This window comes from Haemorhous mexicanus, chromosome 13 (assembly GCF_027477595.1).
Source record: "Haemorhous mexicanus isolate bHaeMex1 chromosome 13, bHaeMex1.pri, whole genome shotgun sequence".
In the NCBI taxonomy this organism is placed as follows: domain Eukaryota; kingdom Metazoa; phylum Chordata; class Aves; order Passeriformes; family Fringillidae; genus Haemorhous; species Haemorhous mexicanus.
Genome location: NC_082353.1, coordinates 19,247,425 through 19,272,524, shown reverse-complemented (window position 1 = coordinate 19,272,524; position 25,100 = coordinate 19,247,425). Strand labels below are relative to the sequence as shown.

Here is a 25,100-nt window from a genome sequence, read left to right as displayed (position 1 = left end):
CATAATATGGCAGCTGCCAGGAGGCCACTGCTACTGGGCTCCCAGGCAGGCTGGTTCAAAAATACCCCACCTGCCTAGCTGGGGAGTGCAGCTGTTCCTGCTGCAGAGTCCCCCCAGGAATCCTGAGTGGGCTTTGACAGCTGAGAAGACCCTGCAAACTGTGCTGCACACTCAGGACAGAATTCTCAGTCAGGGACACAGGGCTTTGGCTCAGAACTGGAAGTGTCACCCTGTCACCTGTCACAGGCAGGTATTGAGGAACAACTGCATTTTATTTAGAAACACGTGGGACAAGAAGAGGCACTTCTCTCCCTGTTGGGAGAACTTCAGCACAAAGCCCTGGAGCAGTGACATGAGCACACAATGTCCCCTGGCTCCTGCAGGATCCTGTGACAATTTTCTTTAGTGCTGTCACTGTCAACCTCCCGGGCTGTCACTTCTGAATTGAGTCCGTAAAGGCCCCAGGACTGGGACTGTGCCTTGACTTGTGTCTGTGAGGCACCAGGGACTCCCTGGCTGCTGTCAGTCATTGCAAGGAGCTCAGTGCTATTCATTCAAATTTGTGTTTTCTTTCACTGGAGCTCAAGTTTGAACATGAGAGATTTCTTTTTATGAAGTGTGAGAAAAGCTCAGGCTGGTCTTTTTCAGAGTGAGAATTTCTCTGCAGCTGGTGGCTGTAAAGTTGACATTTCATTTTTGAGGAATCTAGAGAAAGGGGTACTTGAAAAACTAGATTCAAGACATATTAAAATATCTCCAGCCATGTTAGCTCTGAAGTTAGCCATTGCTTCTCTTCAGTCAGGCTGATGCTGTGATGTGTTTATGTCTGCATAAACCATGCTGTGGGTCATTTCCTTCCTGGGGAGTGGGTGCCAGGATGGACAGCTCTGTTTGGGAACCCAGAGGAGAGGCCCTTTGGCTTAGCAGTAACCCAAATATTTTAACCTGGTTTGGTGGGTGTGTTTATGCCCTGTGTGTGCTTGGTGCTCATGTCTGTCTCCCCCAGCGATGGTTGTTCCCTAATATTTTTATAACCCATTGGCTAATTGGAATCAAACTTGAGGAGATGACCTCAGAAATATTAGGCTTTCAGAAGTTTTCTGAAAATTAGGAAACTAAGCAGAGGAAGGAGCCATGTCCCTCTGATGCTGCCAGTGAGGGAAAGATTGCAGCATCCACCTTTACATCAGGAGCCCCAAGTGGAAGTGGTCATCTCTAGGAAATCAAGCCATTAATTTTGCAGTAAGTTTAGGGATTTTTTTATTTATTCTCACCTCCCTTTCCTCTGTGCTATTGTGCTCCACCAGAACAAATGGGATGCCTATTGGTGGTGTGTGGGGAGAGGAGCAGAGCCATGGCACTGCCTGCTGCCATGGAAGGATCATTTTCACTCCCCACCCCTGGCAGCAGGGGTCTCAGCCAGGGTTGCTGAGGGGAGGTGCTGGGTATCAGCTTTTCAACCCAAGTTCTGACTTAACAGAGTAACTCAACCCCATTACCCTTATCAGGCACAGCACTAGGGTTTGTCAGCCTTGTCAAGTCAGGCTGTGAGGTTAAATCAGCACTCAGCAAAGAATTAAAACAGAAAAGCTGAATCAAGAATTTATAAATAAGTTTATCAGTGCTGGCTGGCAGCTCACCAATGTGAAGCCAGGAGCTTCAGCAGCCCTGGAAGTCAGGATGTGGGAGCTGCATACGAGAAGTATCACAGAAGGAATTTGGGAAAGGATGTGTTTGGGGTTGGATCACTGTGCATCATCCCATTTGCTGCCTTCCCTGCAGCTCACCTGATGTTGCCAGGAGAACAGCTTTGACATGCATACAGCACCTAAAAATAAAATACACTTTAAATATGAACGTGTTTTGAAAGTGTAGATTCATTCAGGTTTGCAGAGTAACAATTGCTGTCATTCTGTAAGAGCATGGAAACAATTGAATGGGGAGCTGTGGAAGAATGCCATTCAGCAGCAGCACAGGTGTTCAGCCATCTCCAGAACGTTCAGCAGACTGGGCTGACACTCTCTGGACACTGAAATATTGTTCATTAATGTTGTTTAACCATTGCAGGACTGATCCTTGCTCATGAGCCCACCCCTGACCAACACCACAGCAGGGAGAGATAGGCATGGCTCAGGAAAGCTCTTGGAACTGTTAAAAGAATCTTTTAATTTAATTTGCAAAGCTTCATGAGTTACTTAGTGTTTGTAACTACAGGAAGGGAAAAACTGGAACTGAATTCTGCACCCTGTTTGCTCTTAAAGCAGATGCTGTTTGGTACAGAGACTCCAAATATTTTTTCTGAACTATTGCCAAGTCTGACCTTGTCTCTTCATTCTGGAAGGGAGATAGTGAGGAGTTTAAAGGCTCCAGAATCCCTGCTGCTGAATTCCATTCCTTTTAATGAGACTGTTTAGCAGTCTCATTAAAAGCTCTGATTTGGTATTTTTTTTCCTTCTCTCTGAATTCAGGCCCTCTGTTGAAGCAGGTGACTCAGATGAGTTGCAGGGACAAACTGACAAGTCCAAAAGTGGAATTGACAGAACTTATCTGAAAAAAGGAAGATGAAAATAGCCCCAGGGCTGGTTTTGGAACCTGACACAGTTTGCAGAGTTGCAGCTATGGCAGGCAGTGCCAGGGTTGCTTTTCCATTCCTTGGGAGATGTCAGCCTGCAGGTGGGAATCCATCCTGAGGACAGGTGTTGGCAGACTGACACAGGCACGTAGCAGAGTGGTGGGAAAATGGAAGAGTTAAGTTTTTCTCTTTTTTTGATGAGTTACTTATTTCCTGAAAGATGCAGCTTAGGGGACAACTGATGCAATTCTTGCATTCAGGCCTCTTCCACCAGACAGCACAGGTCAAAATGAAAATACTGAAATACTGGTGTTTGATAACATCTGGGAAAGGGAAGGGTGAGATTCATAAAGGCTGTTCAGAGCAGGAGCAGGTGGAGCTCTCTCCTCTTCTCAAGCTATCCAGCAGGTGAGAGATGTGGAGTCATTTTTATCCTGTGTGTCTGTGCTGCAGCCACTGCAACAAAAGAAAGTTTCTCCCAGAACTCCACAAACTCTGAATCCAGTGCTCAGTCCTGCTGCTGCCTTGATGGGCTGCCTTCCTGTTTCATATTGTCATGCTGATCTTTCCATGCAGGTGGGAAGGGAAGGTCCTGCTTAACTCTACAGCAGCTTGTAGGAAGGACTGGCAGGTTCCTCCACTGACCACCACGAGTCCAACACATGATATTCAAATCCAAATGCCTTTGAGCTCCAGGCAGAGGTGACTTTCAAGGATCAGGATCCAAATCCTGATTTGCAGCTTGGTTTCACTGTTGTTGGTGATGTTTTCTTTGAGTTCTCAGTCTCTGTTCCTGTAGCCTTTCAAAAGCATCAGATCTCTGCTGCCTTTGCCAGATCTGATTCTTTTCTGGTGTGAGATATCCCTGAACAACATTGTCCCCTGTGCCTCTCTCATTTTCTCTCACTATCTTGTATCTCTCTGATTTCCATCTCTTGTTCCTATACCAGTTCCAACAGCTATCCCTCCCTTATGCTCAGTGCCAGGTTTTGCCCACACCTCCCTGCCTGAACAATTCCATGTCCTCAGAATCGTTCAGTAATTCCTCAAGTGAACCCAAGATGCCAGAGACTTCTGACCCAGGGCTGGAGATCCATTTTTCTCTAGCAGTAAGTACACACAGACATTCTCAGGGAGCTCATCTTCCTTTCTGATCTTATCTGCTGCCCTCCTTGACCCCTGCCTCCCTCAGAAGTGACTCCCTGCTGCCTAGGAGATCAAAGTCATGTTTCCTGAAGCCTTCTGGAAAACCCATATTATCTCCATTTGCTACTTTTCTGTCCCTGTCTCTTCTCATTCTCTTATCTCTTCCCATTTCTCTTCTTGCCTTGTTCACTAAATTAGAATTATGCCAGGCTTCTGTATTCTCCCCACCATGGTGTGTTAACTCACTCAGTCCAATCTCCAACTGGAATCCCTCTCTCAATTCCACCTGGGCAGCTCTTCCCCTGCCTTTCCTCTCAACAGCTGTCCTAATATATCTTACTTGGAGTAATCCAGCCCATGTAATCCCTGTGTGTGTGTGAGCATGGAGACTTTCAGCACCAGGCAGTGATGTCTGTAAGCAGATGGTGAATTAGCTGCCTGGATTTGGGAATCAGCATTCAGGAATGGTGGTCTGATTTGGACTAAATGTCCCAAACCCCATATTTAACTAGAGAAACAGGATTGCAGGAAGGAACTGTCTTTGAGATCTGCATTCAGCAGCAGCCCAGGCTCTGGGGAGTGTTGGGGAGAAGCTCTCAGGAATGTGCTGTTAGCATATCAAAGTAGAGTAAACATGGAGATGATACCCTGCTTCCTCTGGCCCAGTTAATTAAGGCACTCCTCGTGTCTCCTTGGAAGGGAGGATTTATTAATGTGCTGTCATCCAGGGCACTGATGGTTTGCTGAAAGGGAGGAGCCATTAATGGCACGGAGGATGTCACGCTGAACAAAGAGCAGATGTCAGAGAGACAGGGAATTTCTTTTATCTCCTGCTTTGCTGAGCTCTCAGATCCTGGTGTTTTATCATAAAAGCTTAGAAACATAGGGCTGGAAAGAACTTCAGGTGGGCTTTTAGTGCATTCCCTTGCTGCAAGGCAAGATCAGTGGTGCCTGTGTCACTGATGGATATCTGCTCCATGGGGCTGAGCAGGGTGCTTGTTTCCAGCTTTCTCTAAATCCAGTGGACACCACACCCCTCCTCAGGTATGGTCAGTGTGGTGAATATTTGTGTTTGTGATCCCAAGTCCTGGTGAATGGCACTGGAAAGGAATGTGGTTTCAGAGATGGCCGTGCCAAACCTCTGAGGGTTTCCAAGGGTTGTCTGCTCTTATAATGCAGCATGAATAATGTTTTTGTAGGCATTGGTTAAAGGGATCTTCTTGGCCAAAAAAAGTGTTAGAACATCTCTCAGCTGTCTTATCTCACTGCATTTGCTGTCTGAAACAGCTTTTGCTGGTGTGGGTGAGGACAGATATCCCTGAAGCTAGGAGAGGTCTCAGTCTCTAGAGCTTTGCTACTGTCTGGGCAGCCCCCTGTGCCTAAATCAGTGAATTAGCAGAGTGTAAATCCAATGCAAACAGCACTGGAGTAAAGTTCTTGCCATCTTGGGGAATGTCTGTGTGTGGGCAGGTTGGTAAAGGGGCAGATAAATGATTCATCCATTAAACTTGTAAAACCTCAGGAGGGTTCCCAAGAAACAGAAAAGCCCTGCAGAAAGACTGAAAGGTGAAGCTGAGGGTTGGCTGTGCTGGGGAGGGGATTCCACATGCTCCATTAATTGCTGTCCTGCAGGGTAATTAAACAGAGAAAAGGAAGATAGCAAAAGCACCCCTCTAAGCTCTGATGATTAAATCTTGCTGCCTCTGCAGGTTTACAGACATGAAGAGGTCTGGCCTCACAATGGTATTTTTATCAGGAAGGCACTGAGGAGGGCAGCTGGTTTAGGTGTCAGGTAATTTGTTTGGAAATGGGGCAGTGCACTCCTACCTGGGCTCCAGTGTGGGATGAAAGAATTGACTGAGTTCTGTTGAGCTGCAGTGGTGCCATGGCTAAAATTTGGGTGTTTCTGCCTGAATCACAGTCCTTCCACAAAGACTAAGGCACGTGGTTGAACCTGGCTTGTTCAGCTAGAGCCCTGATCTTGTGAAGTGTTACCAGGGCCACTCATCAGACCCTTGGGTGTTGCATCAATATTCAATGCCAAGTATCTGTAGTTATTCCTAATAACTAGAATATTTAATATCTACTGATATCTCTAGTAATGCCTAATCAGAAAACTATCTCCTGCCAGAGGTATTGAACATTTCACTCATTTGTGCTATGAGCACCTTGTGTTCTGAGGTGTTTATAGTTTATCCTTGTGAGCTCCAGGAACATCAGCTGGCACTGTGAATATCAGGGAGAGATTTGATCTGTTAGTCCTTCAGGATGAGTGTAATGGAAATCAGGAGATTCAGAAAGTACCTACACTTTGTGTTTCAGCTGTTTGTTTTTCTTGCTGGGCTTTTGGGATTCTGACAGCAGTTGTGTACACTGGAAATGTCAGTGTTTTCAGAGGAAGAAGTTATTTTATTGGGCACTACAGGACAGCTGTGTGAGTTCTGGGAAAGTTGTGCTACATCTCTGCAGGTTGTGGTGAGCAGAGTTTTTACAGGGGTCATGGTGAAATTCAGGACAGGCTATATTCTCCACAGGGAGAAGAGGATTCTGTGCTGATGGGCACATTTGCAAAAGGTTGCCCAGGTGCAGAAAGTCAGGATCTGGTGGGTATTCTCAGGAGTCCTGGTGGTTTCCATCAGCTGGTCCATGACATCAGAAGCTCTTCGTCTATAAAGAATTGAGTTTAAAATACTGTGACTTGCACTGGTGTGATTATTCACTTGTTTTCCTACCTGACTGTAGCTGTGTCTCATGCACTGGATGGTTGCACTGTAACTTCTGGAGCTGTGGTTCATGATGAGTGTGTTGTTTCCTGTGTGGTTTTTGTTAAATGCAGTAACAATGAAAATTTTTGCTAAGGGAAGCAGTTTCCATACATGAATATTAAACTCTAATGGAAACCATGTTGTTACTGCAAGATTAACAGCAATTGGCATCTTGGAGGACTATCCAGCATGAAGCCAAATTAATCTGTGCCACTAAGATTGCATGTCCAGCTTTGAATTAGGACATTCTCATAAATGAAGGAACAGCTCACCCTGTTCACTCTTCTGGATGATCCCTCTAAACCAGACTTGGCCTGGAGGCTCAGTGGTGACAGCCTCAGCCTGTCTGTGTTGTATGTGCTGGAGAGGGCCCTTCCATGGATACAGTTCTTTTTCACCTGGATACTGCTGGCTCTGGAGACCTGTGTTTATTCAGCTGTAGAACAGTGTTAGTACCTATCTTGGAGAGAGTTTAGTGGGTTTCTTCTTTAATGTTTCTTGAATTTTGGAACCTTTTCTATGTAGGCTTTATAGAAAGGGAGAAGTATTTTTCATTTTAAGTATCACAAGCACTGAAAGATTCCCTTGGTGACTGACTTGATGTGTAAATACAGGCAGGGCATCTCTGTCAAACATATCATTGCCATTGAATGGAAAGGCAGAGCATGAATCACTTCAGGGTTTCCTGATTTTACTCCTGTAGGATGTTAAGAGAGGCTACAGGAATGTAATTGATGGCAATGTGTGAGCTGCACAAATTGAAAATCATGGGAGGATGAGAAAAACATCAGCTCAACACCAAACTAGTAATGATGGGGAATGGGAGCTTTGCTCTGAGCATGTGGATGTGCAGGGAGTCTCTGTCTTGTGCCAAGCAGACTTCAGGACTGGGAGTTTGGCTCCCTTCCCAACAGCAAATACATTGAGCAGGAGGAGAGCCAGCCAAGTTTTAATCAAGTAAAAGTTCTGTATCCATAGGTGTTTGGCAAAAGAACAGATTAAAGTATTAGGAGTGCAATGAAAACAAGACATTAGAGAGTTGAAAGCTGGAGTACCTGGACAAACCACTTGCTGAGTGAATACTCCAGAGCCATCAGGAGGGAGCCCCAGGTGTTTGGAGTAGGACAAAATGGAGCCCACACACCAGGACTTGTCTTCTCCCAGCTTTGGCCATCCATGTGGCAAGTGTGTAATGTCCTCATGCCTTGCTGGGCTGGGGGGAGAGATGGGATCATTCCCCTTGGAGATACTGCTGATGGAGGGCTCATAGCTGGCAGGAAGGCCAACAGCTGCAAACTGTTTATGTATGACAAGTTTTTGGATAAATGTGAGTTTACACAGTTGCCTGTGTCTCAGGCTTTGCTGTGGAAGTGCAGATAGCTCTGTGTGTCCAAGCCCAAGCACAGAAGTTATGGGCTGTAATTATGTAATTTCTCAGGAGAGAAAGGAAAAAACCCTCGTGCTTGGTAATAGTAAAAATAGTAATTGGCTTTCCTTTCCCTCTTCCACTGATGCTCCTGCTTGACCTCTTTTATATATTAAAAATAGATTTGTGGTAATTGCTGACAGCATATCTGAAAGATAAGGACATTTTTCCCCCAAAGAAAGTCACTATCTGTGTATTTGCAGAGGCACATGAGAAGTGTGGGGTTTTCTTAAAAAATAAAAGGCAAAAATCCCAGTTCAGCTTCCTTCCTTATTTTTCCTTTTCACACGCACACACCTGTCTCACAGACAGAGCCAGAAGCAAAATTACCAAATAAAAGCATTTCCTCATATTATTCCCAGCCTGGTAGAACCATGGCACGCCAGGATTTTCACAAACATGTCAGAATTCGTGAAGTTTTTATTCCAGTTCTGCAGACTTAAAAGGCTCAGATAAAAATCTGGAAATTTAAGAGGCAAACAACAGTTTCCATTCATCCCAATGAAGATATAAATCATGTTAATGCAGCTTCCAAGGCATTGTGCTACTGTTGTTGTTGGTTAAAGGTGTGTTTTTCTCTGCATATCAGTTATGTGGATCATTGTACTGGCTCACAAAAAAGCTGCATTTATGTTAATGGTTCAGCTAGATTTACTAAAGATCTGGAGTATGCTTGCAGATCAATAATTTATTTGCTGTTGATATTCTGATGAGAGGAATGCGTGCTAAAATGTATTGGTCCAAAGGAAAATTATAGTCTTAGGAAATAGTTTGATAGAAAAAATAGATTTCAAAAACGTTTTTAAAGCAAGCTTTTTCAGGCTTAAAATGTGATACCAATTTGTTATAACTGGCTTGCTGTTCCAGAATGACTCTTATTAATAAGCACTCAGCAGCTCACAAGCTGGACTTCTTACTGAGTTCATTCCATGTACTCCAAAGGTTTCTGCTCTTCCAGGATTATGAGTTTCTCTGCCCAGTCCTTTTCTGTAATAATAAACTAATTTTAAATGGCTACATTTTTTAATTGATCATTGCAGATATTATAAAATGGCCACACAGGATTCACATTAAGCACTGAAAATAGCTAATAAAAATAGATGACTAAGAGTCTGTAACTGAGCCACAGCCTCTACTTCTTTGACCACTGGTGGATGTACAAGTCCTTAATCATTACTTTTCCACCTTTGAATAATGAGGGTTTTAGCACAGAGCAAAAGCCAAAATAATAATGTGGATATGCATTGCCAGGTTCAGTGGAGATTAGAGCCAGTAAACAGAGACTTCAGAAGAATTACTATTTGGGATAATGTATTTGACATTTTAATTGGTATTTAACATATTTTAATATATTGTCAGAATTCTAGACTGTTCTGCTGCACCACACCTCCCAAAAATGGGAATGTTGCCCCCTTCCATCTCCATGATGGCAAACATAGACCCAGCCTTTTATAAAATCTCTCAGAAAGAATTTAGAGTGAATAATTTCAAGCAGAACTGACTTGCCTGATTGACCCCCGAGCCTGAAATGCAATTGTTGCTCCTCAGTTAAAACCTCATGTGTGAGACACAACTGAGAGAGATACTGGCACAGGTTAATGGAAGATAAGGGTGGAATAATCAGGCTTAGTAGTAGGAATAAAACACTTTTGGTAAAAGTCCTGCTCTGGTCAAAACCGCTGAAAGGGAACCAAAATATCTCTCCCTATTCAGTAAAAGTGTCTTTCAGCTGACTCAAATGCTCGGTTTTGGCTTCCCTTTAACCAAAAAGGGGCTCATTCATTGGGCCACCAGGTGTGTGTGAATTGAGCTTGCAATCTCAAAAATCTTTCCCAAAGCAGTCTGTTCCTTCCTGAGCAATTCCTTGACATCCTTTGGACTATTCTGCATAAAAGAAGCAAGTCAGTCCAAGGAGAATGCTGAAATCCAGCCTTTTAGGCCATTGATTTAAAAGGTTAAATCTTGATCTCATTTTTTTTGTTTATTTGTGGTATGGATCTGCCCTTTCACAGTCATCATTTTTAAAGTAAGCAAGTGTTAGTGCCTGATTTCTGCCTTCACTCTTCTCTGCAAGTGCTGAAGTAAAAGGCTGTTGCCCATCCCTTCAATCCATCCAGAACACCCCTGGCAACTAATATCCACATCCATATTGTTGTCAAATCCCATAAAAACAGAGCTGGACTTCTTCCAGGTCTAAAGTTTTGCATTTGCACCCTGATAAACACCGCTTTGTCAACTCTGAGAGGAAAAGGAAAAAAGGAAAACAGGGAGATCAAGGCTCCATTGCATGGTCATGGTCTGATCCATCCAGGCACCCCTCCATGGAACCAGTCCTGCAGTGAGGAAATAGATTCCTTGTGTGCTGTTAAATACAAATGAAAGCAGATATATCCACTGGGACACCCTGAGGTGCCAGCTCAGCATTCCCAAGTGCAGTGGCACTTTCAGCAGAGCCCACTGTGGCTGCAGGAAGGGCAGATGAGGACTATTGTTTTTCCATAGCAGAGGTTCCATGCCATAGCTTTTGAATTCCTTTTTGGCCTCAGCCTCAAACTGTTCGTGGTGCCCACACAAACAGGAGAATACTGTGCATGGATCAAATCCTAAATTCCACTCAGTAATAGGAGACTTGTGCCACCTACATTGGCTTTGTGACTCACCAGCAGCACTTTGCCAGCTCTCCTGGCTCTGACACTCTCGCTTTCTTTTAAGCATGAAAAGAAGGGAAAATGTAAGATCTTTTCAGAGTCTCTGCTTTATTGTTTTATTCCTGCTGCCTGACTTCATTCTGAAAATCAGAACTCCATTTAAATGCTTGGTCAGGCTCCTTCACTGCATCTTCTAATGCTGTAGTAGAGGGAATTAGTAGACAAGTTTAGATGAATTTTTGGGTCACTGAAATTATTTTTGAGACAGTTAAATACATTTTCCAACAAAAGCAGTGGAGATGAGTGTGTTTTACTTATTTCCTGTCTGACAAAACTCTGGACTGATTCTTCACTAGGATGAGGAAGAAACTACTCAGATGATGTTGTATGGAAACTGCTCTAATATTTTTCATTCTGGTTGCATTTTTGATCACTTTGGTTGTTACTGCTGTATGTTTTGAATGAATGAGCTGTTTCTCTGGTTCTGATGGGAACACTCTCTCTGTTTCTGTTGCAGGAATTGCTTACCTGGGAGGTGTCTGCAGTGCCAAGAGAAAATGTGTTCTTGCTGAAGACAACGGTCTCAATCTGGCATTCACAATTGCACATGAACTTGGGCACAAGTAAGAACTTGTCCTTCTGTTTCTTTCTTTTCTTATGCCACTGCAGGGTACTTTTATTTAAAGCCAGACAAGTGCAATTACTAGAGTGGTGTGTTTGTTATGATTTCATAAATGTAGCACATTGATACGTAACCTAATTTTCAGGAGGCTTATGTAAATACCCATTTTAGTACACAGAAATCTTTCTAGTTGTTCTTCCCCTGTTTTCAGCTCTCTGTTCTGATTATGAATGGCACAAAGAGGCCTCAATCTCTTAAATGATTGACAGTAATAGAGACAAATTCTGATTTTCTTTACTGTGAAGAGTAGGTCCACAAAACCAATGTGAGCTTCAAAATCTTTGAACTTGCTAAGTTTTCTCTGAAGTTCAGGTGTCTGTGTCAAGGACTTTAATAGTTAAATAGTTTGGTAATGGTTTCATCACTGCATGTGAAGTAATCTGCTGTGACTAAAATGGTAAACATCAGTATTTTGGAAATGCCCTTAAGCAGAATTATTTGATCAACAGAAAGAATTCCTATAGCTTGATTTATCGGCTCAATCACACCTAAGTAAGACACTTTGAACACACTGGAAAAAGCAGGAAAGACCGTGACAAGTCCTAGTCAGACAGCAATTTGCAGAATGAGATTACTGGGTACTTTCTGCAGGTGACTTTGGAGACTCTTTAAAGCTGCCTATAAATATCCCATGGGCAGAAGAAAACAGAATTGACTGGAAGAGTCAGCTGCATGCTCTTAGTGCAGATAATGAGTTAACCAAAGGTCAGCTCCACATTCCCTGCTCTCCAGGCCCAGTGTCACTGCACTTACTCATAACACTGATGAGCTTTTTCCCCTTTCCATTGACATCACTCTGGTTGCAGTGTCACAGTTGGGCTGAGGAAGGTGCAGGATTAGGCCAGGAACAAAGTTATACAGGGGGCAGGACTGTGCCTGGGGGGTTTTCAAGCACTCTTTCCTTCAGCCTCTCTGGATGTAAGGTGGGAAATCCCAGCTTTGTTCCTGCAGTAAGAAGTTGTGCCTGAGTTTTTTCTGCACCCTTCCTGCAGCTCATGTGTCTGGTGTATCTTCCTTTCCTGCAGTAAGAAGTATTTCACAGCTATGTCAGAGCCAGTGGAGCATGTTCAGGTTCTGGCCAATCTCATTCCATGACAAATAATTACTTTATGGCAATGTATTTCAAAGTTGCATGGAGGATATTTCGGTTACCTACCAAAAATGAATCTCCTGTTCACCCTCCAGTGACACCAAAGGCAGCTGAGCCAAACCGAGGGTGGTTTCAGCAGAAATGAAGGACATTTGGTTTTGGTTTTATTTAGATTGCAAGCCAAGATGTTAAACTGAGCCTAAACTTAATAACAAATTAACCTGTGGGTAATGCTAAGGGAAATTCAGCACTCATCTTTGGATGGGCCAAGAGCAAGAGGGAAAAATACTTGAGCTGCAGAAAATCCAGCTGTGTGAAAGAGTGAGACTGGTCTGCCCTGGTGTTTGCCAAGTTTCTCAGCAGAGCTGACAAGCTTCCTTCTAATAATGCCTTGTAAAAAAATCCCCTTCATAAATAGGGGATGTAATGCTTTCAGATACAGCTCTCCATCTGTGCAGAGAATTGCCAACTCCATTTTCTTTTCTGAGGGCAGTTTTGGTGGTAAGACCACAATGTCTTACCTCTGCTGGTTTTCCTTCTTTGCCTTCATCTTAGAAAACTATTTCAGAGTACTGGAGGGGTATGGGGGTCAGTAAGGGCCAGTTTAGGGACCCAAGGCATGGGGGTAATGTGGCTCTGGGAGGGCACAGGAGCCAGGAGGGCTCCAGCTGAAGGTTGTAGAAGCTGTTGGGAGGATTTTGCTGCCACAAGTGTTTGGGGACATGTTCCAGGTTATCTAACTCCACAAGGAGCTGCGATTCTCTGTCACACATTGGGGCAAACGCTTTTGCCCCCTCTGCTTTGCCACCAGCAGTAGAGTCAACTCCCAGTGCTGCCAAATCAGAACAGAGGGGGGAAATGCCATGTCTGTCACCCCCAACCTGAACATCAAAATCATCCATCTGTGCTGTCACCCACCAGGGGCCTGGCTGCTCATTTCAACCTCTGATCAGTTGTCTGGTGTCTTCTGGGGGCCAACAGCAATCTTTTCATTAACCTTACAAGGTGTCAGGCCTTCTTCTTCTGGTGTTGACCTGCAGTAAGATGCTCTGAGCTGTCCTGTTTCAGCACATCTTGTGCAAATAGAAGAATTCTTTGCAGACTTTTGAGTTTTTAAATTAAATGTAAGGAAACCAATTGCAGATATGAACACAAGCTGACATGAGCTTTAAAAATGAAAACCAAGGAAGACTAGGTGTAAGTTTCTTAATTTAAAACAAAATCCAATCAAAACTTACATCCAAAAATATAAATTTTGGAGAGCCATAATTTTGAGCTTTATTGAAGTCTAATTTCCTTATGAGTGTAAAAAAGCTGAGATTTATTATTCTTTCCTTAAGACTAACAAATGTCCGTGGAGATCTCAAGCCCAATTTGGCATTCTCAGATAGTTTCTGATGTGGACTTTGGAAAAAGTGAATGGATTACTAATTGATGTGTCAGATTCCTAATCTGCCACTAATGTCATTTGGACTGACTGCAAAAAACACTATTCCGGACAGCTGCACTGTGAAAACATGGAGACACCATTAAATAGGTCCATGAGGATGAAGTAGGTCCTATGGACGTTGAAGGATGGAAGTTCATCTTCAGGTTTAACCTGTGGAGTTGTTGCTTGATGATGGGGTGAGGGACATGACTTTTGTATTTAAATCTCCAAGTCTGTACTGATAGTTTTGGTCCATGGACACAAAGGCAACATCCATCTGTATTTAGATACAACTTTTTCTATGAAGGATCCAAGAGAGGAGTATTGCTGTTACAAAAATGTAGCAGGCAGGGAGCCCAGTGAATGTGCATTGAGGCTGTAAATCATAAACTTCTTCCCACACAAGACAGGACCCTCAGCAAGCCTTGTTCCTTCAGTCAGCTGGGTCAGCAGTGGATGTCTTCTAAAAGAGCACACTTGTGTAACCAGGGTTTGCTGGATTTTATCCAGGGTTTGCTGGGTGGCATCCTGACCTACACAGAAGGGAAGACCCAGAGATCACAACGGTCACTGAAGTCTTAAAATGTACCAGTCTGAGGTCTTCATATTATAAACATAATATGAATACTGAGCATTTCTTACTCTCACCTTTCCTCAGAATTGCAAGGCAAGTCCATCAGTAAAAGCCTAAAAGTGCCTCTTTTCTGTCACCAGGATCCTGACTGGTGCCTCCCTCCTCCTCCACCCCCATGAACTGCACCAGCATGAGGCTGGTCTGAGATGCACACCCCAAAGACCACCCTGAACAACCGACTTGGAGAAAAATAGTGTCACTTCCCCCCCTCCCCACTTCTCTCTTTGCCTACAGCAATGACTTTGTTACCATTTTTAAGTCCTTCTCCAAAGAAAAAGTCAAATAAGTTTTTGGAAACAAAAGCTGGGATTCATCCGTGTATCCGTTATCCCCGCGTGGAGCGGGGCGGGCTGCAGCCAGGGGTTTTTCAGGACAACAATGCCAGCTTTGTTGCCATTGCTGTTTCTTTCAACAGCCTCAGCTTTCCTGTTGTGGGACGGGGGCAGGCTTGGGTGAGGAGGGAAGATTCCCATTCATGAGCCAGAGGAACCTGGCACTGCCTGGATGGGGAAAGAATGGCCCGAGGTGGTGTGGCTGGGAGCCATGCTGGGGCAGATGCCCTTAGGAAAGGGGATTAAAATCAACTGACAATAAGCAAGGAGCTGCCTCTTGCCAACAGCCTGAAACCACACGGCCTCAAACTTGAAGCTGAAACAGATGAGGACAAAAATGAGTCCAAAGGTAAAAGCCCATAATGCACAAACTAAACAGCTCAGGGCTTGGAATCAGACAAAGAGAAGGGTTTGGAACCAGCAGGTTTCTCTCCAGTGTGCTTATTTGCTTTAGATGTTAGGTATTGATAGCTGTAGCTTGGGTAAAATTACTTCAGAGTGCATAATTCTTTGCTGCCTTTGTCGTGTGTCTCAAGCATCGTGGTGTTGCAGGTGAGGGAAAAGCACTCTGGCTGTTCCCTCTGTGGCCTGGTATTTGTGCTGATGGGCTAGTGAATAACATTGGCCTCACTGATCTGTGTAGTTCTACACCCAGCAGAGAGATTGATGCAGATGTGCCAGCATGTGAAACATTGCAGGCTGAGGAGGAGTGTCTCTGCAGATCCCAGAGGTGCAGAGTGATGCCCTGTGACAATTTACACCAGCAAACCCAATCACTGTGGTGCAGCTAGTCAGGATGCCTGGGAACCAAGCAGGAAATTGTCCCCCTTCTCCCCTGCCCCACAATTTATAAAAAATTGGTCATAATGCATTTTAAAAAAGAAAAGTTTCATGTGGAAGCTGAGGACCACCCCAGTAAATGTGACAGATCTGTGCAGACAGGTAATGCTGCAGAGTGCACACTGTGCTGTTAGAAACCTCTTTCTTTTTCTGGATCAGCCTGTCCTGCCATTCTAGTCAACAGTGCCAGCAGCATTGGAGCCAGACAGCCAAATCATTGTGCTGGGGCAAAGGCAGTGCTTCTGGAAACCATGGAGAAATGGAGGGACCTCTGCTAAAAATTCTCTCCTTTTATCCTGGGGTTATAACATTTAGGTGCAGGATGTAGGAGCTGAGAAGCTGTTTTGAAAGAAAAAATGCCAACAACCCTCTTTTTCAGAGCAGCTCAGCACAGTCTAACCCTTGAACTCAGGGCTCTACCAGTGGAGGCAGCTAACTGTAGTTTATGTCCTGGCTGATTTTAAACATTAACCCTATTAAAAAAAAAAATCTCTCATTTGGGTTTCTTTTTCTTTTCTGTGTTTCTCTGAGTTAATCCCACATTTATTAGGCAGGTTCTGCCTGACCTGAATTTCTGTGGAACATTTTTCTTTGTTGCTGTTGCAGAAAAACACTGATGTGTCCCCAGGTTACTTCATACCTCCCAAAAGACATGAAAACCAATGTTACTTAAGTTGTAGAATCAAACATGCAGAAGCACCAAAGTCTCAGTTTCAGGGTTATCCAGACAACTTCATTTATAACTCTGCTCCCTCTGTCTTGCAAATGAGGTCAAACTTCTATTCACAGGGTAGGATTTCAGCATGTACTTAAAGACTTTACTTAAACACATGCCCACAGGCATCTTATTCACTCCTGTGAATTATTATTTTACTGTAAAAGAGTTCTTGCAAAGAGGTGCCCATTCTGTGTGCCTGTAGGCTAACCCCCAGTTATGGATGGCTCAGGGATGTAGCCTGTGGCTGCCAGGATCTGTCCAGTGGCTGGACAGACCTCTCCAGTGGCCCTGCTGGCAGTTTGGGTGTAGATCCTGCCCTGTGTTGGGGAGCTGTGGTTCCCTCAGTGCCTTCATAAAGCCCCTGTGGCCCTTCTGACCATGCTGTGTCAGAACTCACATCTCTGCATTTGGAGTGGTGGAAAATCAAGGTCAGTTGGATCCCAAGGAGCACTGGAGCCAGAGGCAATCCCGTGCAGGCTTTATTCTTGCAAGCTCAGGTATTACTGACTTTGCTGCACCAGAACTTCCTGAGCAGCTGGGGAGTTGCATTCAGACAGTGCCTGACCCAGCTCTATTCTCCTGGTGCCAGAATCCCCTCTTGAAATCTCCCAGGAGGATGTGGCTGTTCCAGTATATTGCAGTCTCAGGAGTACTGGGAGGGTCTGGCTGCTGTGTAGACATACCCTGGGGCTGGCCAGAAATGCTGGCAGCAGTCCGTACCCACCCTGGAGTTGCTAATTTTATTTTCTGCCATTTGTGTTGTAAATCTGTTGAGGAATGTCTCTCTCTCTGTGTTCCCAGGCTCCCTTTTCGTGCTCCCCTCCTCCCAGGTTTCATTCTTCTTCCACAGATAATTGCAAGCACATTTTCACAGTTAAGTTGCCCTTCTCTGTAGAACTCCAAAGGACATAATGGAGCACTGCCTATTTCATCAGATGTGCTTGAACATCAGAGTGGTAGGATCTAACCAAAGCAGTTATTTAATAACAGCTTCTGGTTCAGAGAAAGAATAGGTATATCCTAACATTTCAGGAGATGCTTCTTCCACTTCTGGTAACACACTGAGGGGTCTGTTTTAGATAAAACAAATTATTATCATGTACCTTAGTAGCTTGATAATAACCTTCTGAAAACCATGTCCTAAGTTAGTCAAAAGGAAGCAGAGATCAAAGACAGGTTTAAACATATTTAAAAAAACAATCAGTGGAGACTTCTGCCAGCATGGATGATTTGACCGGGGGAGGAGGCGGTGGTGGAGCAGCACAAACAGAAAGTGTGTTGGCCCACTGTAAGGCACTACAGGACACCTGAGCAAGCTGAGTCCCAGAAATTGCAGATCCCTGTGCTATTGACCTTGTCTGGGCTGGTTGTTTTTGCAATGACAGTGGGAGCACACAGAGAAATATTAAAAAAAAAAAATTAAGTACAAAAATCACACAGAAAAAAAGCATATTGGGGAGGAGAAATGGAGAGGTTTGGTAGTATTGTGCTCTGGGTAGGCCTCAGTTTGGGTGGTTTTTTAGTTTTATGTAAAGCTGCAAGGTATTTCCAGATGCATTTACTGAACCTGCTGATCCTGGCACAGTAGCAGGGTACCTTCTCTCTGTCATGATTATCTGTTTCGCCTTTGTACCATCCAAATTTGATAGTTTATTTACAGTACTGGAATGTAATAACATTGGAACAACTGGGCGTGGGAATGTCCACGTCCCGTTGCTTTCTGCACTCTTGTGGCAAACATTATTTCTGGGCAAGGGTTTCTTGCTGCTTTGTGGAAGATCTCTGTGTAATCCCTAGGGAAGCAACATTCCCTTGCAGTCCCTCTAATTTCTTTGTTTTTGAGCATCTTGTACAGCTTTACTTAACATAATAAAACTGCAGCAAACAAGCGAACGACAGCCATTTAGAAAAACAATTTTTGTTTAATCAATAGCTTTGTAGCTTTGCCAGCTCTGCCTTTCTTTTTGAAGGCTTACTCTGCTGAGTAAGCCAGGGCTGTGTTAAGTAGCTGGGCCATAATGATTTGGCAAACCTTGCATCTGCTTCCTGCCACGAGGTTCTGGTTTCATACTCCACTGGCTTTGCTGGCAGCAGCCTGGTGCACCCAGTGACCCAAAACATGGGGACAGTACAAGTCCCCATTGTGCAGCCTCCCACTGCACACCAGCACAGGAAATATTAGGTTTGTAAGTGCCATTTACCAAATAATATTTTGTTTTTATACAAGGGCAGTGATCTAGATGAAATATTTACTTTTCCACTAGCAGTTGGGTTCCAATAGCCTGTAACCCGTGCTGTCTGCCTGGCCTGCTGAGTTCAACAGGTTCCAGGTGAAAATGACTTCCCGAGCTGGGGAAGGTGATAAATCCCAGCCTGTCACTTGGAAAAGCCTTTGGTAGTAAGTCAGCAGCAGCAATGCCAGTGGAAATGTTGTTGCCTCTAAAAATGTGGTTCCCTTTAGATGTTACGTCAGTGGAAGGCTGTGCTGGGGTGGAACAGGCTTGGCTGCCTCTTGGCCAACAGTTGTGTTGGGAAATAAAATTCAGCAAAAAAGAGTTTACTGGAGAAGTGAAGTAAACAGGCCTGCTTTGTTCTCAGTGATCCCTTTCCATTTGCAAAATCCTCCCTACGTCAGATGCCAGGCCTGTTTCCATTGTTGGATCCAGCCCAGCAGGGAGTTTGTTGTCTACATCTTTATTTGAACCCCAGTTTCCATAAAAAAAGAGGAGAATAACCCACAGTTTTCTGCTTTTGTTTTTGCTTAGGTAAAACAAATCAAAGCAAAAGGAATCTGATCATAATGATTTGCTTTTAGTCGCTTGAAAAGTTTCCCTCCTGCTGGGCTTTAATTAGCTCAGGGCCTTAAAAATGATTTTTTTTCACTGTACCTTCTTTCTGTGCTCCAAAGCCCATTGGGACACTCATACACCACATCTTATCCACATTTGGGACAGTTTGACCTCTCAGAAGTTTCTCATGTCCACCCTCTGGTAGCTGTTTGTCACCTGCCAGTGACAGTCCAAATCCTGCCTGGCTCTTCCTGCTCCCTGCTGGGCTCCTTTCCTCCCCCCAGCTGTTTGCCAGCATCACTCTGGAGACAGCTAATGAAGTAGCAGCTTTCTAATCTAGCTTTTAAATATTCATTTTAATTGCACACAGTAAAACCAGGCTGCAGGATAAAGAAATGCTCCCTAGAAACAGTTTGTGCTGCTTGGTTCAGGTAGTCTCTGTACTTAGGGAAAGTGTCTTTCCTTCACAGGAAAAACACAGCTTCCTTTCTTCCTCCTGAAAACACAACCATCAGCGCTTTTCAGTGGGTGAATTCTTTCCTGTCTGGTTCCTCCTTTATCTCAAATAAAGCTGTTTGCTGTGTAATGTGGGGTAGATTTAGTCCAAGAACACAGAACTCTTCCCTACTATCCATCATGAGTCACCATGGTCAGAAGTGGTCAAATTTTGATAAAAGTGCAGATTGTCTGCATTTAGTAGCTTTAAAGAAATGCTGCAATCTGGATTTTCCCACAGGAGCATTATAATAATGACTTTGCCATCAGCTTTCCTGCCTGTGTGCACAAGCATCACTTCATTTAAAGTATCACCTCCACTGTGTATTTATTTTATCTCTTTCTCCATTATTTCACTGTTATTGACACATTTCCAGTACTAATTCAGATATGATCCTGAGGGCTTTCTTCAGTCAAAGAAAAAGCCAATTTGTTTGCTTAGGAAAATATATTTATATTTTCTTTTTATACATTAAGTACTACCTTCCATACCTGTAGCTCCTTCTGAGCTGTTTCTGGTGTGTGTTGAAGTAACTTCACCAGGTTTGCCAAATGTGTGATTGCAGGAGCCCCTCTGAGCACAATGAACAGAGAGACATGAGAAAAGCTCATACCCATCTCCAGAAAGCTGGACACACACCCTGCACCTCTTATCAGCTAGGGACCCTCTAAAACAGTATCTTCTCATGAAAATAACAGACTTTTTTCTTTCTCTCTAATTTGTGTTCACACTAAGATGTTCAAGCCAAAGTTATTCAAAGCAATAATGTATTTTGAAGTCAGTTTTTACTTTCCTCATGTCGCTTCCATAGACAGTATGAAAGCAAACTTGACTTGATTAGCACTGAGGTTTGTAGGCAACCAGGCACACCCACTACCCAAAGAATTTCACTTCAGTATTGGTCTGAACATATCATTGCCAAATTGCTTTGATACCAAGCCATAATTTGCAACATTCCTGTTTGATATCAAGTCTCTCCCTGCTGATAAAATGAGTGAAACTGAGATAACTTGCTGAACTTCTACAATCATTTACAAACAGCCAAGGCCAGGTGGTTCTGCTATTATAAATTATTTTACCAGCTGAACCATTATGAAAAATCCCAGGAGTTTAGGGAGCTGGTGTATGGGAGTGCCACTACCGGAAACAAAATTTTAGAATTGGATTATTTGTTTCCTGTGCAGCTTTTTTCCTAAAAAAAACAAGTTCTGGTGGGTTTTCCTCATTTCTGGAAGCAAAAGAGCTCAGAGATTTGTTACTGTCCACTGCAGTCGCCTGTTGTGTTGGTGGATCAGTGCAAGAGGGTCACATAAGGATGGATTTCTTCTTGCACTGTATCTGCAAGCCCACAGTGGTTGACAACGTGGACCAAGAGAGAGGATGAAAAATACTTCTGTGAGAAGGACTTCTGCTGCTCTGAGAGCCATCAAACACATACCCACTGCCTTGTCTGGGGACTGCAAAACACTTGATGCTGGTAGAATTTACATATTGCATTTACTTCACACCTTTTCTTTTGATGTTGGCTATCTTCTCCTTCCCACCTCCAGGGATGGAGAATTCATCTCCCAGTGTGGGGCAGGCAGCCAGCATTCCTGACTCCTACAGTGCATTCCCCAGGCTGTCCCACTTCCCCAGCCCTCGCCTGGGGGTGGCTTCCTGATGGGGCAGAGTGTGGGACATCTGGGTTACTCGTGTTGCACATATTTGGCAAATATTCCACACCATCTCTCCCCTCTCCTTTGTTTTCTTTGAAGGGTGTCTTGTGTTGCAGCTCTGCATTCAGGTTTGGCACTCGGTCATTTACTGCAGTTGACTGGAGGCTTTCAGTGGTTTCACAGGAGTTTTGGAAAAGCAATTGCACACAGGGCTTCCCCTGGGGTTTCTGACACTCTGAGTGACAGGGCTGTCAGTGCTCACTGAGCTTTTGTCTCTCTTCCCTCGTGGGTGGGAAATCCCACCCAGCTATCCCGGGATTTGGTCTTTTTTCCACCATACAATTTATATTCCCTTTTCATCTTCTGAGGAAATGCATGTCACATTTTCGGGAGGACTCGTTCTCACCCACTTCAGGCAGTGCTGAAAGCAAACAGCTTGTTACCCTTCAGCTTGTTCCTTCTGCTGTGCCCCGGGGTGCTTTCCAAAAACAAGGAGCTACAGATGGAGCACAGCAGCCTCTGTGCAATGAGCAGTCCTTCTCTGCCCACCACTGGTTCATTCATAGCCTTTGTGCTCCTTCTGCAACACTTCTCTGTGTTCTGAAACCAGATTGAAGCAAGTGAGAAAGAAGGAATTTTGTATGTCCAAGAAGTGGATTTGATCACTTGGAGGGCAAGGAAACAGCTTAGTGCAAACATTTTCATGGAGGCATCCTCAGATAAATTTATTCTTACTTTAGGGTCACAGCTCAGCTGTGATCATGACAAACAGCCAGTGTGAGACAAGTGATTCCCGTAGAGAGTCGCTGATCCATGCTGTACAGTGAGTGCTTTTGGATATATTTATATTCAGCTCCTCAACAGGGATTGACTGAAGGAATTAAAGCAACCCTTGACTCCTACTGATGCTGTTGTGTCTGAAATCTTCTGTGTGTTGTTGGCAGGTGTTAAAGAATGTGTGAGGGTGTAGAAATGCTCAGCATGTGGTTGAATGCCTGCATGGAGATGGGATAGCTTTAGGAAGGAGGAAAGATTCATGATGCTAAAAGGATCTTGGAAAGGAGGGAGTATTGACATCAGAAGGTAGAAGGCTGTTTTCCTGAGGTAATGCTACCTCTCCAATGCTGAGTTTCTGCCAAATTTATTTTTATATATATTGATCAACTTTAGCATTTTGTAGGACTTTGTATTTAGTGGAGCACTCCTTTTTCTGCCCCTGTTGCCTCAGAACCTCCCAGCTCTTAGAAGAAACGGTGAAGCTTTTATCAGGAAAAGGTTGATATGAAGGGGCCACATCCTAGAAATCAGAAGCAGGAGGCCCTTGGAATGATGGATGTTCGGTTGCTTTGCAGCTGGATTCCTTCATCTCACCAAAGGTGCTGGAATGTATCAGGCAGTGCCTGTCCTGCTGTGAATCACCCACTCTGTGGAGCAGCAAGGGCTTCCCACAGAGAATCCCATGAGCAAATGTCTGCTTGAGAAAGGAGTCAATGATGTGAGCATGGGATGCTGCTGGAGAGGGGATCCTTAGATAATTCACCCTGTTCCTCATGGCCTTGGTCAGGCTTCAGTCAAACCATGTAAAGGTCTGGTGTTTATACCAGTGAGCTTTTGATTGCAAGGCCACAGTGGGTGTGCCTGCTATGTCACTCATGTGCTGTCTGTCCCTGCCATGTCACTCTCATGTGCTTTCTGTCCCTGCCATATCTGTCTCATGTGTTTTCTGTCCCTGCCATGTCACTCTCATGCGTTCTCTGTCCCTTGCAGCACAAGCTCGTACTTTGCTGCCTTCCAGATTCCAAGGCAAAAGAACTAATTCTTTTTAAATGAAAACCATATCATAAAGGGCTGGATCTGTCATGCAGCTGAATAAACCACAGCTTTCCACACTGTTATTCACCATAGGCGTTCGTGTGTTCTCACTCGCTGTTGTTGACTTCTTGGCTGCTTGATGAGTAGATAACCATATAAAATATCTGGTTACTTCATTATTGGAGAGTGACATAAACTTGGTTATGAAAACAAGAGTCCAGTAGTCATGGCTCCCTTTAAATGTTGACTTTCCTGATTAAAAAAGCCCCAAAAGTACAGCACCCATCCTGAACACCCCTCTTCTAGATAACACTGTGTACACAATGACCAGCCTCGGTTACTTCAAATGCTTTAAGTAGGATCATCTCCCTCTCTTCATCACTGCTCCCCAAAGTGTTCCTGACAGTTTCTGGAAGAGTCAAAGCATATTTAAGAAACAGTGTTTACATGTTTGAAAAGGAGGATGAAAAAACCTGCTTTCCATTAAGCCAGTGGCCTCAGTGGCTGCTGGTTTAATAGGAAGGTTGCACAAGATGTTTCCTTGCCTCCTCCCTCAGTGAGAGCTCAGCTCACCTCAGCATTTTCACAGGATTTGTTAGGTTGTCCAAGCCTCCCTTGGCCCCCTCTGACATCTCTGGCCATCTCTGCTTCTCTTAGAGGCATCACCTTCCTGGGTCACCCTCTGAAAGTTACTGTCCTCACTTTGCCCTGCAGCTCCTATTACAATTCCAGTTCAACTGAGCGCCCCTGCTTCACTCCTTCCTTTGTTAAGCCTTTATTCCCAACTGGATGGAAACCTCATAACTTGCAAGATGATCAGCATTTTATAGTGAAACGTTAAACATGTTGAACCAGTTCAGAAGCAGGCATCTTTCCAGTGATGCAGCTTCAATTTCAAATGTTAATAAAAATTCCTAACATTGAACTCAATTTGGGAGTGGACAGCTCTCAGGCTGGATGATCTGGGGTGCTGTCTCCCACTCCTTGTTCAAACCCAGCCCAAGGCAGGAGCTGCTAAGAGCTGTCGATGTGCACCCTCTGCTTAGTGACCTGTTTGCATTTGAGTTTCATGGCCATATTTAATGTTCTCAGCTGCCAGCCACACATCCTATGTAACCTCCTTCTATACCAGCATCTTTCTTTCTTAGTGCTTGACATTGGATGCACTGCAGAGATGGGATTCCCTTCTCAAACTTTCACTGTGACCTGATAGGAGGTGGGAAGGGGAGGAATTTTGTCATATAGAAAAACAGATGTCATTTGTGCATGTCTAAATAGATGTCCTCCTGTGGGGCACTGTCATCCTGCCCACTCTGACATGCCAGAGCAGGTAAATTGCAGCTCTCCTTCTCCCTTACCTCTCCCACTCTGCAAGGATGTTGTTCAGTCTGCCCTCCTTTTGCATTTATTTTTCTCCAGTGGGCTTTAGAAAGAAATCTTGTGCTTAGTCCTGGCTCTGCATTTAATGCTGGATTACTTGTGGTTGAGTCATGGCAAGCTGGGTCACAGGGAATGACTTCTCTCATATTCTCTTCTGAGAAGGTCAGTGGTGACATGCAAGGCTGGTTGGTACTGCCTAGCTCGTAGCAATGTTCCCTTGCAGAAACAAAGCCTTTAGGAGAACATCTGCAGGGTAAGACATGTTACAGGTAGAGAAAACATGCTACCCAGCAATCAAGTATCAGCCAAAAATGTAAAAACCTTAGTGGCCCCACTGAACTTTTCACTCAGAGCATGAGACATCTCTGCCTTCTCCTGTCCTCCCTGTATTTGGGATACAGCTGTAGTGGGATCTTTACTCAATTCTCTGAGGCCATGCTGCTCTGCAGGGCTGGCCCCAAGGAGCTCTTCCTATTTAATGTGTTGCTGAGCTTACACAGTTACAGCTCTTTGTGAGTTGGTTCTTTGGAAAGGCTCCTTTGGATTTCTGTCTGTGGGAGTGAGAGACAGCCCGCTGTCCTCATTTCCTTCTTGGCAGCTGGACATCCTCCCTGCCCTTTGGAGAAGTGGTGGCTGAGGTAAGTGCAGTTGTGTGGAGAGCAATCAATTGTTTGTCATGCATG

General features: G+C 44.3%; 1 protein-coding gene across 1 annotated transcript in view; it reads left to right on the top strand.

The window, feature by feature from the left end:
* Positions 1-25,100, top strand: part of ADAMTS17 (ADAM metallopeptidase with thrombospondin type 1 motif 17) — a 155,785-nt gene that overhangs the window by 46,061 nt on the left and 84,624 nt on the right. Inside the window, exon 8 of the mRNA XM_059858637.1 lies at positions 11,075-11,180. Coding sequence (XP_059714620.1) covers positions 11,075-11,180 — 106 coding nt within the window. The remainder of the gene's footprint in view (positions 1-11,074; positions 11,181-25,100) is intronic.